The sequence below is a fragment of the Balaenoptera ricei genome, chromosome 1 (genome assembly GCF_028023285.1).
Source record: "Balaenoptera ricei isolate mBalRic1 chromosome 1, mBalRic1.hap2, whole genome shotgun sequence".
Taxonomy (NCBI): Eukaryota; Metazoa; Chordata; class Mammalia; order Artiodactyla; family Balaenopteridae; genus Balaenoptera; species Balaenoptera ricei.
In genome coordinates, this window is record NC_082639.1 from 188,616,515 (window position 1) to 188,631,657 (window position 15,143).

The window sequence follows — 15,143 nt, forward strand, 5'->3', positions numbered from 1 at the left end:
GCACCTTTTTTCCTTTAAAATTTAGGACAGAAATGAACACTGAAGGATCACGGATCACGCAAACGAAATGAGAGCACACCTTCCCCGGCCTGCTCTCTTCTGCCCTCTGGCGGGATGTCCAGACTATTCGGCACAGGTCTATCCTTCACAATATTTCTAGCAACCATGCAGGCTTCCTTAGAAGTTTAGATCAACCATATCGTCATGCAGTGTCTTTCACATCCACACCTGAAACTTACCCTACTTCTCTGCATCACATGACGGTTACTCATTTAAAATTTCCTATCAGAGCTTTTTTTTTTTTTTGATAATTCTTCATGTTCTTCTCTGAGCTTTCTCCAGTAGTCCTCACCCATTCTGATTCTAAGAGGTAGCTAACTCTGACACTGCAATTACAGAGGCATTTATTAAAGGCATATTTTGAATTTCAGTCAGTGTGGAGATTAGAACCTATTCTTGATGTTCCATCATGCCTAAATGTATTTTTGATCAACTAAAGCACTTTGAAGCATCTGTGATGAATCAAGTGGGTAATTTAATGGTCATGAAAATAATCTGGGAAAAATAAAAGTATTATATATTATAAAATATAAGCTTATTTCATGAGAAATAATATTATTATCGTTACTGTTGAAAGTTTTTTTACTGAAAGTATAATCCTGATTATAAAATTAAGACATAAAACTTGATGAACTTACATCAATTTACCGGGAATAATTTTTAATAAATAGTCCATATTTATATAAACATGCTCAATATATGACACCAGTTTAAATAACACTTAAATATTGATTCTGTGAGCACCTACCTAGATACCTGAAATTTTACTCACCATGTAATATACCCATAACAATTATCTTTCAGACCTCAAAGGAAAATAATGTATAACAGCCTAAAGAGAAATTCTGAATTTCACAGGCTGTATCTTTATTTTATCAAAGGAAAATGGTTGTTTTTCTATATGCTCTTAGTTATTAAATTGACCAACTTTTGGTGGTGTCATGTAAAGGCAATTAAACACTGTTCAAGCCTTTGCTCAGGACTAGAGCCATTTGAAATAGTTTTTATGAGGAAATGTAGTTTCTGGCTTTTGACAAATGTTTGTTGAATGAGTGCACAAAATAACACATGCTATTTGCTCAGCAAATATTTATCACAGCCTTGCAAGGCACTGGACGCTGTGCCGGACCGAGGAAATATAAAGATGACTAAGGCAAAATTTATTCAGGGAGGAGGAGTGTAAACAAAAATTACAATCTCTCTCTGAACAGAGTGCAGAGGAAGCACAAAGGAAGATCCGCTCAGAGTCAGGAAACGCTGGAGAGAAAAAGTGGGCCATGAGCAGAGCAGGGCTGCACCACCTCCGGGATGTAGAGCTGAGGCTTTTGTCCTCTGGCTACACTTATTGTCATTATTGTACGAATAGCAGTGAGCTGAATGCAAGGGGGAAGGACGGCAGAGATGTTTTAGAAAGGGGTGATGTCTCTCCCGTCGTGTTTGCTCTGATGATGGGCTTGTGGTTTAGGCAGTAGTTATGGATGGCGTGCTCCATCCTAAACTCTGTCTCTCTCCGACTCCTCCTCTTAGTGCCTTGCCAGCTATGAGCAGGGTGCGCAGGGAGTTTTTCTTTTGTTTCATACAGAATTATAAACCAATTCCAACAGATTGGTTGGGTTCCTGGATGAATTTTGTGAAAGAATTTTACAGATATGAATTTTCCATTTATTAGACAATCAGCCACAGAAGTGCTACTCAGTGTAACTGCATTCAATTTCTACTGCTACCTAGAGTTATAATGACATGGCGCCATACATAGTAACACTAGTCATAAAAAGAATGTTTCCAGATAGACTGGACCACACTGTGTATGTAGGTATGTTTTTGAAGGTCAATTAACTGTCTATACTTAATGGCTGCATGCATGTAACAGTAAACATCCAAATGAAAACTGAAAATCAGTTAGTTTTCCAGATGTTTTACCTATGAAGCCAAGCATCTGGAAAAACAAAAACATCTGGATGACTGACTGACTGTACTTATCACTTTTCACCCAGCCATTTTGGCATCACGCAGACATAGACCAAATCTCTTTTTTTTTCCATATCAGTAGCAGTGAAAAGCTGCAGTAAGAATCACATTGTTAAGTAATATTAAGAGTAATACAAACAAATCAAATAAATCCAAAGTAAATAGTTGTTTGAACTGAAACTGTATTTAAGTTATTGAAACATGTTCTTATACATGCATCAGGATCACTTTAAAGCTAAAGCATTTGAACGACATTGTTATAAATGGAGCTGCAGTATTTAAAATAATGGTTTATAATGTATTTCTTAAGCATTAGGAAATAACCTGGGTGTATAACAGATGAATATATGAATTTTATTTGAATTATGGAATAAAATTTAGGAAAGTGTTAACAAGTTTTAAACCACTGGTTTGGCTTTATATGTTAATAGTTTTCAGCAAATATAGATGACTAAAATACCAAAGGACATAATCCAAAGGTATTATAGAGAGGTGGATTGACTAGGAGGAGACAGGAATGGCAGAGACACTGTCACTTACTAGCTATGGAACACAGGCAAGTCAGTGTACCTTAAATGTGTTGGGATGGAATAAAAGAACACATGTGAAATCACCTCACCCTGCATGTGCACATGGTAGCTGTGTAATGAGCGCCAGTTGCCGTCTGCTCAGAGAGCACCCCAGGAGCCCACAGGGATGGATCCTTTCGGGGTGGGCAGAGTTCTCTCTTAGTACTGACTGATCAGTGTCATTTTAACGGTGTGCTAACACATTATAGTTTCAGTTGCTACATGTGTTTAAAAAATAATTATATAAAACTTTAAAAAAAATAATGTATCATTTTTATCTTTCATATATTCTTAGAAAGTATTTAAAAAAGAGGTATCTGTTATTGTGTTATTTTACATGGCAGAAAAAAAGATACGAAAACATTGCTGAAAAGCTGTTTCAGAGACAGAGTGAGACACAGGACTCCACCGGACAGTTCGGTGCTCTTTCTCTTGCCCTTACTGATACCAATGGAAACAGATACGGAAAATCTCATTCACAGACCGGGTGAGAAATAGCCTCAAATGGCAGGCCGTTTACCTGCAACAAATACTATTCCACAACTTTCCATCTTTAGTGATATAAAATTTAAGTTCTTTTTCCTCTCAGAAAACAACCAAATTTAATATGCTGGCGTCTCTTTTCACTTCCGCATTTGTAGAATCTAGTCACAGTTGTAAATGGCAGGTGGTGTTAGAATATCCTGTTGTATTTCCTATCAGGAAAGAGGGCACAATATCAATCAAACTACTAAAAACCTCTGAGTTATTTGAAAACTCCTCAATATCATTTTAATACTTAATTTATTACCCTGGGTCATAGGCACAGGAATAAAGATGGGCAAATATAGGTAGCCCCCCTTTTGTGTCTTTTAAAACCTATGTGAAGATTTGATGACTGTGTATCAGATACTGTTTTGGCAGATTCAGTGGAGTAGTTTGCTATCTCAGTGTGACCATTTTTGTAAATCTTAAACTTGGTTTGCTTAGAAAATAATCTTCACCTACTATTTGGGCAAGGGGGTAAATACAGATTCTTTTAAAATGCAACATTACCTTAAAATGAAGTAGCTTCTAATAATACCACTAATTATAATGAGTTTAAGTCACAAATTGATTTTCTATTTAAAAGCAGCATTTTACAACACTATAGAAAATGTAAATATTTCTGTGCAAAAGGGGCACTTAAGGAAAGAATTGCACATCATATTTGTACAATAAATTTTGTGGAAAGAAGTACTTTTTTTTTTCTCTAGCAAACACTTAGTATACACTAGGTACTATCATAAACACTTTAGAACACACTGTAATTGTAATAATTATCCTATGGGGTAATTACAACTATTGGTCCCATTTTTCAGGTGAAGAAACTGAGGTAAGGAAAGGTTAAGGAACTTTCCCAGGGTCACACAGCTAAAAGAGGCTGTGCCAAGATCCCAACCCAGGCCGTTTGGCTTTGGAGTCTGAGCTTTTACCCACTGTTCAATATGACGCCTATTAAAAATAATCTAAAGACATTAGCCAGTCCCCTTCAGGCTTCCAACAAAAGTACAGTAAACAATTACTTTGTCCTAAGAATGATTTGTGTCCTCAGACCAAAAAGCCACGAGCTGTTGTATGCAATAGTTCTTTGTAAGTGACAGCTGCTCTGCTTTGTGGACGTCCCACAAGCATGCCAGAAAGTTAATATCAATTACAATCAAGGAGGAAAATTATTTGGGGCAACATCACGTTTCACAAGAGCCCTGCTAAGTAAAGCATTGCCAAAGAGCGAAAATATTAACGCTTTGCTAAAACTTTGCCTTTTTTTTCTGTGCCGACTTTTTTAAAAGGTGTAAACTGTGAATTGGAAGTTGATGCATGTCGGTCCCAGCCCTGCCTCAGTGGTGCAACCTGTCAGGATGCTGTGGAGGCCCGTTTCTGTGACTGTGCGCCCGGCCTCCTGGGTGATGGCTGTGAGCTCAGCACTGATGAGTGTGCCAGTGGGCCGTGTCTCCATGGGGGGCTGTGCGTGGATGGAGCCAACAGGTACATTTTCTCCTACGTTTGGGTCATTGGCTTGGAGCGAACTCACTGACCAGAAGCTATTGCACCAGTCATTCTGGTGAATTTGGAGATCTCACATCGCTGGCTTAAAATGTGCAGATTGCTTTTTATACTTTAAATATAAAAAAGTTGTAACATTCACATTTTATTAAAATAATGCAACCTTTGGACGCCATCTGTCTCAAGAGGGAGCATTTTCCAAGTCATTCTTGTAATAGTCTTGAACTGGTTCTGTTACAGAAAAGCGCCAGCCTTCCAAATCCATGAAACAAATGGAATCTACCTTCCGTATCTTTTGTAGATGCAAAAACAAAGCTAGAGATTATTCTATATGTGAATATAAGATTGTATTTATAAAATAACAAGCATATAAATCAAGTGGTGAAAAATAAATCCTTTAGGAATTTTACATAAACAGTGTTGGAAAGGGCATTGATATTAAATTAATTATATCTTGAATTTCTAGGTGTTTGGAGAATTGGGTGAATACTTTGAAGACAGCAGAACGATGAGAAGTAGCCATGTAATCCTGTTCCAAATTAGAGTCTATCATTGGCTTTTCAGTAAAAACAAAAACAATAATAAAACAATAAATTACACCTTAATATGATGCATATAATAAATTTGGGTAATGGTAGTTGAATTCATATAAATATTTTTGAAAGAACTTTCTAATACTTATTTAAACCACAAGCATCGAGTTATTAAAAACTTAAGTTTTAACAGCATTAGCATTTAATATTGCCTTGACAGATCCTTCAGCGGCTCAGTGGATGGCAAGATGGGCACTAAAGCTCCCCCTTTACAATAAGGAGTCTAAAAGTTCAGGGAAGTTAGGTGACCCCCCCATCCCCCCACAAATTTGCACAGTTAATTCTTTGAAAAAGGAGGCCTAGAATTGAACTTTCCTTTATTTAATAAATAAGATATAATTTATCCCAAATCTGAATTTTAAAGTGAATCAGACTCAAAAGGGCAGCAATAAAAGGCACATGTGCTTCATATATACCCAGGAAAATAATGTGATTTTAAATAGAGCAAAGTGGTAGAACTTTTTTTTGTAAACTATAACGATTCTCCACGTCTTGCCTGTGACTTGCAGTTACACCCAAATGATTCTCCAGTGGCATGAATCTTCACACCTGGAGACAGGTAACTGGGCAACACATAGACCAGAAAGGCAGTTTCCACACAAGCGCTCCAGACAAAAGGAGGATGCTCTCCCAGCCATGCTTCACTGTTTCCAGAAAGCATCAGAACAGAAGGCACACAACGCTTTTAATGCCTATGGAAACGCAAACAGAGCAAGGCTGAACTGCCAGCTTTCCTCTCTTCACCTGAATGTGTGCCATGAATAATTTTTCTATTGTATCCACATCTCTCTTATGACCTAAATTTTGAGATCATTGCAAGGTCAGCAGTTACAACCTGACTTTATTTTCCCACAGCAAAAAATTAACACATTTGCTATGAGGAGTGTGGGAAAGTCAGAAACTATACCCCATGAAAGGTTCTTGCAGACAAAGGAAGATTCAAATGGAGACTGATTCCGTGAATTGAGGTCCACTAGCCAGCCGTGACCACAGGGCTCTTGTCTCCAATGTCTTACACATAGTAGATTTGTAGTAGGTATTTTTAATTAAGTAAATGGAATAGTGAATAGAGGATTTCTAGCTAGCAAAATTATGTATAAATATTATAGTCACTTATATTTGCTAATATTTAAGTTTCCTTAGTGAAATCTTAATATCTGTGTTGGTGGTAAATAGACACACAGCCGTGGTGAACAGGACTGTTACTCTTTATACAATACTAGGTATCCCTCCCCCCAGACACTCATTTTATCTAAGCTGAGTGTGTAAGCCCATGTTTTTGTGATACTAGATCCTCGAGGAGAGACCGTCTAAATTGAAAGCCTATTCTTGATAAAGTGAACAACTCTCCCCAACAGATTTGTATTTTAGGTCTGTCAAATAATCCCACTTAATCAGTGAATGATTACAAATAGCAAGACTAAAATATTCTTGTACTCTGAAAATAAGAAAACATAAGTCACAATTTATATAATGAGAATTTTTCCTGTTTTTTTTCATAATTTATTGTTTCATTTTTCATAAGGGACCCCTTTCTGGGCTCTCTATATAAAAAAGTGCCTTGATGATATAAATCAGTCTCTACTGCTTCACAATATTAACAACTTTATTTGGTACTATTCAGTAGTTTTATTCAGTATTTTCTGCCTTTTGGCATGCCGTGTCCATTCTTTATATGCACATTTAATTATGCCAACAACTCTGTCGCAAAGGTACTATTATCTTCAATTTATGGGTGAGGAAATTGAAGTATACAATCATGGTTTCCAAATAATTTTGATTGAAAACTGTACTGTAAAATTTTAAAGATAAAATCTATTAATATGGAAATGCATAATGCTTTCAGGCTTATAGAGATGATTCCTCAAGGTTTTTGATAAGTATTAAAACCATGTCATGGGTCTGGGGTTGACAGACAAGTGAAGAGACAGGATAACAATATTTGATCTCAATATGACCAAGAGTTGATGTGACAATTTCATTTTACTCTCCAGGTACAGCTGTAACTGCATGGGTAGTGGATTCACAGGGACACATTGTGAGACCTTGATGCCTCCATGTTGGTCAAAACCCTGTCACAATAATGCTACATGTGAGGACAGTGCTGACAATTACACTTGTCACTGCTGGCCTGGTAAGTGACAAAATATCTTCCACCATTTTTTTTTTTTTTTTGCTTAGAATAGAAACAAATCGCTTATAGCAAATAGAAACTAAAAATTCTTGTTGCTAAAGGTTTAAAACCAACTCTTTCTTCTAGTTATCATTGTTTAATTTAATTGTGTTCTTCAGTGCTCAAACATATCTACTGCTACACTATGCATTGTCTGAAGTAGGTTACCAAGCTGCCCAATCATAAGAATCTTCTGGAAGAAAACACAGAGGAAAAAAAAAGTCAGTGGAAGGGTCGATCTCAGCATGGTCTTCGTGGAGTAAAATTCACTGGAAGATGCTTTCTTTTCCTCCAAGATGTTTTCCTTGACGCCTAGAATATATTAAAACACATGAAACACTATTAAAATCCCAAGTGCTTGTATTATAATTCATGGAGTCAGTCAGTGTGATCATAATGGTCCCCATAAAGGGTATAGAATGATATTCCAGAAATGGGTGTATTCTCCTAGCCCTTTATAATGTAAAAGACAATACAAGTTACACACACATAAACCATAACTAAAAATTACACTTAAAAGGTAATTAGACTTGAGTGTAGAGGTGATATACCAGAATCAGTAGGAAACAGTATGTGATACTTGAATCAACAGGCCACCCATAAATATTGATGTTAATTTTGGCAATGAACCTGCTTGACATATTTTAACCTAATTCTTACTAGGATTTTATTGCTAGAAATGAAAGAGCATTTCGTCTCCCTTCTTTCTTGATCCATTGGAAAACACTGATAAATTTATGATTATTTAAAATCTAGCTGTTGCAAGCTGGCTGGTCATCTACCCCCTCCTCGCCACTCACATTACTGTCTGAGGAAAGGATGACCCTGTGTTTGGGGAGGAGGCATGGAGACCAGGGTCAGTCCTGTCAGTAGCAGCTTCTGATGGGAAGACATCTCATTGCCTGAGGCACGTGTAACACGCTTTGCTTAAATACATTTTGTAGGTAAAAACAAAACAAACATAAAAGTATAAAAGGAAGTTTGGAATTCTTCTGTGGCTCAGAAATCTGTGTATCTCATGTGTCTTCCCACTTCCAGATAACGAATAGGGTATATTTTTATCCTTTGGTCATTGGCTCTGGTCAGTAGGAAACAGTATGTAACACTTGAATCAACAGGAGCCCTGTAATACTGAATTTTTTCCAAAACATGTTATTCCACATTCTTGTCATCAACCAACACTCAACACTCAGTCAACACTCTGGGCAGGACCTCAGTCCCTAAGCAGGGCATGGAGCAGACAGCTTGGGAGCAGGACAAGCCCACCATTTGTTAACCAAGTAAACTAGGGTGAGTTACCTCTTAATTCTTAAATTTCTCATCCGCGAATGAAGGATAAACAAAAAAACTACTTGTAGTGTTGTTGTGAGGGGTAAAATTATAAAAATAGAGCCTGGCACATATTAGGTACTCAGAGAAAAGGCAACTATGTATTACTACACCCCAGGCTGTACAGCAGGAGGTGGAAATTGTGTAGGAGAGATGGTTTCTGTGCCCTGAAGGCTTTGTAACGGAGCCAGACAGCTGAGAGGAGCGGCCTAAAAGAAGACCAGCATGTCGCACAGCAGAGCCGGTCCTGGTCCTTTTTCAGGCCGCTCCTCTTAGCTGCCTGGCTCCGTTACAAAGCCTTCAGGGCACAGAAACGAACATGGTCTTGTGAAGCAATTATACGCCAATAACGAGCTATTGACAAAAAAGACCAGTATGTGTTACATACGTTCAAGCCACATGGACTTCAGGGCCATGATTCCTCATATGAGGAATCTGGCAATCAAAAAGACTTCGTTCCTCCTTCCAAGGAGCTTAAATTCTATCTGGGATACAGTGTGAAAAAAATGTGTACAGTACAATTTTCGGTACAATAAGAAGCTCTATTAAATTCTGTAAAAGGGATTAAGGAGAGAAGAAGTTCAGGGATGGCTTGACCAAGGAGGCACCATTTTAGACAACTTGAAAGATCACTAAGCATATCCCAGAAATGTACACACTAGCCGTGTGACTTTGGCCACGTTACCGCTCTGAGTCTCGGGGTCCTCATCGACAGATAAAGCAGAGATGATGATAATAATATCTACCTCATAGTGTTGTTGTGGAGATAATTCCAGCAATAGAGAAGGAGCTCCCAGCCCAGCCTAGACCATAGGGAGCACTCGATAAATGTCAACTAGATACTAAGATTAGGAGATTGGCCATTCTAGACCCTATGGCCAACACGTAGCAGCTCATTACTTATTTAAGGATAGAAGAGAGGAAGAAGAAGAAGAGGGAAAGAAGAAAGGGCAGCAGGCACACATGGAAAAGAGCATGTCCGATTGTGGAACTTTGAGTGATTGTTTAAAATGCTGGACTACGCAGGGCTGAGGGTAGAGAGATGGGGCTGGGGAGCAAGATGAGACTGAAGCCAGATCACAGTGCTGTTTGTCTACCCTGCAAACTACGGGGCAGAGAAGTAACATAATCTGACCTGTTAATTTAAAAAGAGCTCTCTGGCACTTTAGTGGAAGGTGATTGAGAGAAATAAGGCTAAAGGCAGGGAATCTGGTGAGAGTTCTGCAATAGTTTAAATAAGAGATAAGCCAACTGGCCAGAACAAAGACCATAGTGGTGAGGGTGGAGATGAGGGGATGGATGGCCATGAGAGCACTTTAAGAGGTAGAAATGATGAGGGGATTGAGAAAGGGACACCAATTTAGGACAGTTCTACTTCTGAGTTTCTTGGGTCGCTGGATGGATGGTGATTTTACCTAAAGAGAAAACTCAGAATGTCTTTGTACCCAATTCTCACAGTTATATAGAAAGAGGAGATTTAATGCTACAGGCTACTCCATATCTAAGAAAAGGAGACCATTCCTTTGGATCACGAGACCACTGCCACTGAGCACGATGGCAAGAATCCACTGCTGGAATTGCCCAGGGTCCTCATTTCAAGAGTAATTAATTACAAGAAGGGTTAGTCACCTTAAATGCCTATCTTGAAAGTTTTCCTGTTACCCAGAAAATATTGGGTTTGTTTTTTTTAAAAAAAAGATATAATTTAAGAACCCTGGGTTCTTGACTCAGCATCATATTGTTTCTTTGTACAGAGTTTTACAGGAAAACTTGTTAACTCTATTGAATGTAGCCTTGATTGGAGGAATCTATTTATATACGTGGTTAAAGGGTACAGCAAACAGAATCCCCACAGGGCCCCAGTGGTGGGGACAGGACTGGTAAGACTATAAATCAGAACCTTCCTAATGTTCAGGATGAGAATACGACAATGCATGAGCCGGAAAGCAAGAAAGGACCTATGAAGGTTCTAAATTACTTCCTAACCTGGCCTGTGTATGAGTCTTCAAACTTAGACTGAGAAGAAAATTGAAAATAGTCAGAACTTTCTTTAAGTCGACTGTAGCACAACAAGTTTTTATAATGGTTTTGTGACAACCATTATTTAGTGAATATTTGTAGATCCTTAAGTATGAAATAGAAGCAGTTAGAAAGTAGACATTCAGGCATAAAAGACTGAGGGTTCTGAGGGAGGGTCACTACCAAGGATTGTGGGACCTTGATCTGACATGTGCTTTTAGTTTCCATTTCAACTCTAAGTTTCTTCTTCAGACCGCTGACAAAGACCCCAGGGGTCAAATGTGACAAAAGTATTATATTGTTGAGCAACAGAATTTATGTTGTGCTTACGATTTGACATAGGGCCCCATTCAGGTTTATATTAAAATTACAAAATAAGCGATCACATCATATTCTCATTATCTGCTTATTAAGAGTTATCAATTCTCTAGTTTATCTGCTAAGCTAGGATTATCATCTAAATTGTTGATTAGAACTATTTGAATCTCATTCAGACATTGATTGAAGGCCTACTACTCAGGTGTTGCTCTCTCCTGGAGTGGAGAATAAAAAAAGTCCCTGCTTTTGTGGAGCTTACAGTCTGTTGAGGGAGACAGCTATCAAATACATCAACAAATGAAAGCTATATATGTAAATAAATTTTAAAAGATAACTATAAAAGTAAGTACATAATAGCAATCATTGTAAGACAATGAAAGGAAAGAATTGGGTATATGAGAGAAAAAAGGATCTTACTTAGATCTGACCATGAGGAAACGAGAACGTAATAAGAGATGGAGCCTGAAAGCTTAGAGTTATCCAAGCACAGTCTTGAGAAGGGTTTTCTAGGAGAGAGAACAATGTTATAAAGGCCCTGGGGTAGAAAACATTCTAGGGACAGGAATGCAGAGGTGGGATTAGGGCCAGATAATAAAGGGCTGCTCAGGTTAACGATTTTAAATTTTATTCTGTGTGAAAAGCGAAGCCATTGAATGGTTTTAAAGTAAAGAAATAGCATGATTTGATTTATAACTTTTACAACTCTGGATTGTAAATTTAACATGGATAGACCGTGCAAGGGAGTTCAAAAAGCAAGTTGCAGAAGGATGTGTGCAGTACAATTCTAGTTATGTTAACACACACACAATAAATATATACATATATAGTTTTAACAGGGCATATGTATGTAAAACCAGAGGAATAGTTCTGGTAGGGACTTTCTTTTATATTTAATATTAAAATGTTTTATAAAGTACTAAATCATTCATGTTTTATTGTTTTTATTCTTGTCCCTAACAAAATGACCCAGCTAAATCCATTCAAATACAAATCAATTTTTTATTGTCTCACTGAGTGTTAAGAAGTAATAATTTACCTTTACTTTGAGTTTTAAGAGAAGAATTTAGGGTTGGCTATGTAGATCCTGCTGACTTTACAGCTATTCTCTGGAAAAATACATCATTTTTTTTTCTTGCTTAACATTCAAACAATTGGAATATTTGAGGAATTGGAGTCTAGTTAAAATGTCCAGGTTAGACCAAGGTTATCCTGAAGTTCCTTGTTCATCCAATCTTTATTAAAAGCATTGATCGATATTATAGGAGTGACTCCATTGTTACTATTACTCATGTTCGTGGAAGCCTCTCTTACCAGATCCCTTGCCAGCTCCTTGAAGGAGGCCCAGCACCTTGTTAACTGGTGCCAGCACAGTGGCCAGCCTCCGGTCAGGCACATACTCTATGGTTGAGGGGCTTTGACTCAGCAGCTTCTCTGAACGTTTATCCTGCAGGATACACGGGGGCCCAGTGTGAGACCGACATCGATGAATGCAGTAGTAGCCCCTGCCAGTCTGATGGGGAATGCGTGGAGATGTCTTCAGGGGAAGGGCATGGGCGCCTTGCCCAGCTGCTGTCTCTGTCCGGCCGCCCCGAAGCGTCAGGTTACATCTGCATCTGTCCACCTGGACTCACAGGTGAGGCCCAGGGCTGGGGAGATGCCTTGACTTTCTAGCGTTTGATGGCAGATCATGCATTCAACCAAATGGTGGATGAGCAGTGAGATCTGTGCCGTATAACCTGTGTTGCTGTGGTGCAAAGGGTCCCCCTTGTGGGCCTGAAAAATACCTCATTTCACATATCGTAATTCCTCAGATCATGAGAAAAATGTTAAAAATAGGGATAGAAGAGGTGTACGAAAGGGGAAATACTTGTATACATTGTCCTGGGAATTAGAAGCTGACTCAAATTCTTCACCTTATAAACAGAAAATGTTGGAATTTTTATGTCATTAAATTTTATAATGATGTTACATTTTATGTTATTCAAATTTGCTTAAATAAGTTAACGTACTTATATTTACACAGAAAAATTATCTAGTCTCAAGTAATCAACTATTCTATAGCTAAAGTTGTTCCCTATATCAAATTTAAATGACTCTAAATTGTTCTACAGCATTCTTACTCTAAAATGCAGAGGAAATGTGCACGTATGTTTTCCAATGAACAGTTGTGTTTGTGTCTGCTCCCATTTCTGAAAATTTTCAGAAGTTTGGAGACAGTCCCATATTTGGTAATGAGTAGCAACTTACCTACAATTGCATGGGTACCACTGAGAAAACTAATTACAACCTAGATTTCTATCTTATTCTTTTCTCAATAGATCCAGTGATATCTGAGGAAAATATTTCAGCTGCTATCGGGGATTTCTGAGAAAAGAAAATAAGGAATAAGAAAAAAGGGGGAGGGGGGTCTATTTATTTGATGGCAGTGTTTGCTGTAAGGTTGCCGTAGAAGATTTCCTTATTCACTGTCCCCTCTACGAAAAACACACAGGGGAGAAGCCTCTCCAGTGTCAACATCAGTATAAGTATTGTTTTTCCTGAATAGCTTCTAGCTTGCATGCTTTTTCCCCTAGTAAAATGTGTGCAAATAAATCTTGATAAATGAAAAAAAGCATGAAATAAATCTTGCAATACATCACATTTCCCAACAATGTAAGATGCCAGAAATCTTATAGGTAAAAGTGGGTTCTACAAGCATATATGTTTTTCTGGAATATATTTCTGTATTTACCCCACCTCTGAGATTATTTAAATTTCCTGTTTCTGTTTCTTACATTTGCCTTTTTTTTTTTTTTTCTTATTTTTTCTGAATTGTTTGATCCTGGTATAGTGTAAGTATTTTTGTCAGCTACTTTAAATCCCTCTTGGAACAAGGTAAGGGAGTTCTAAAATTTTTTATTGGGTTTAGGGTTATAAAGAAGAGATTCAAAGTCAGAGGCCATTGCTAATGTTGCCTTATCAGATAAAAGAACATGGTTGACCAAAGAATCTGCAGATCCAAACAGGAGAGGCAGTGAAATGTTTCAGGGAAGTGTGTTGGCCTTAATTTCTGAAGAGCAGCCAAAAATGACTATATGAGTTAAGAAGTCCTGGGCTGCCCCAAGTAGTTCATTTTGGGGGTGCCAGTGTAAATGGTGTTGTGTTGTTAATTTCAAATTCTACTTGTTCATTGCTGTTATGTAGAAAAACAATTGACTTTTGTATATTATATTAACCTTGTACTCTGCAACCTTGCTATAATCATTTATTAGTTCCAGGAGATTTTTTGTCAATTCTTTCATATTTTCTACATAAATAATCATGCTCCTGCCTTTTTAAAATATTAACATTTGCATGGTATGCCTTTTTCCATCCTTATACTTTCAACTTACTTATTGAATTTGAAGTGAGTTTCTTCTAAATGGCATATTAAAAAGCATATTATTGGGTCATGCTTTTTCAAAATTATTCTGTCAATCTCTGCCTTTTAAATGTATTTTTTTTTTAAACGCATTGTTTACTTTATTTATTTATTTATTTATTTTTGGCTGTGTTGGGTCTTCGTTTCTGTGCGAGGGCTTTCTCCAGTTGTGGCAAGCAGGGGCCACTCTTCATCGCGGTGCGCGGGCCTCTCTTGTTGCGGAGCACAGGCTCCAGACGCGCAGGCTCAGTAATTGTGGCTCACGGGCCCAGCCGCTCCGCGGCATGCGGGATCTTCCCAGACCAGGGCTCGAACCCGTGTGTCCTGCATTGGCAGGCAGATTCTCAACCACTGCGCCACCAGGGAAGCCCAAATCTCTGCCTTTTAATTGATATATTTAGACCATTTACCTTTAAGTAATTATTGATATATTAGGGGTGAACTCTGCCATTTTATTATGTTTTCTGTTTGATTTCTTTGTTTCTCTTTTCTTATCTTTCTGTGGGTTACTTGACCATTTTTTTAGGATTTCATCTTGATTTATTTATAGTATTTTCAGCTGTATTGTGTAGCTTTCATAGTGGTTGTTCTGGGTATTACAATATACACATGTAACTTATCATAGCCTATTGGTATTAACATGTTGCAATTTTGGGTGAAGTGGAGGAAAACTCTATTTCCACTTAGGT

The 15,143-nt window shown here is 37.8% G+C and overlaps 1 protein-coding gene across 6 annotated transcripts in view; it reads left to right on the plus strand.

Moving 5' to 3' along the window:
• Positions 1-15,143, plus strand: part of CRB1 (crumbs cell polarity complex component 1) — a 265,758-nt gene that overhangs the window by 140,309 nt on the left and 110,306 nt on the right. For all 6 annotated transcript variants that reach the window (XM_059942885.1, XM_059942896.1, XM_059942890.1 and 3 more), the window contains 3 exons: positions 4,409-4,604; positions 7,210-7,349; positions 12,505-12,687. In XM_059942885.1, coding sequence (XP_059798868.1) covers positions 4,409-4,604; positions 7,210-7,349; positions 12,505-12,687 — 519 coding nt within the window. The remainder of the gene's footprint in view (positions 1-4,408; positions 4,605-7,209; positions 7,350-12,504; positions 12,688-15,143) is intronic.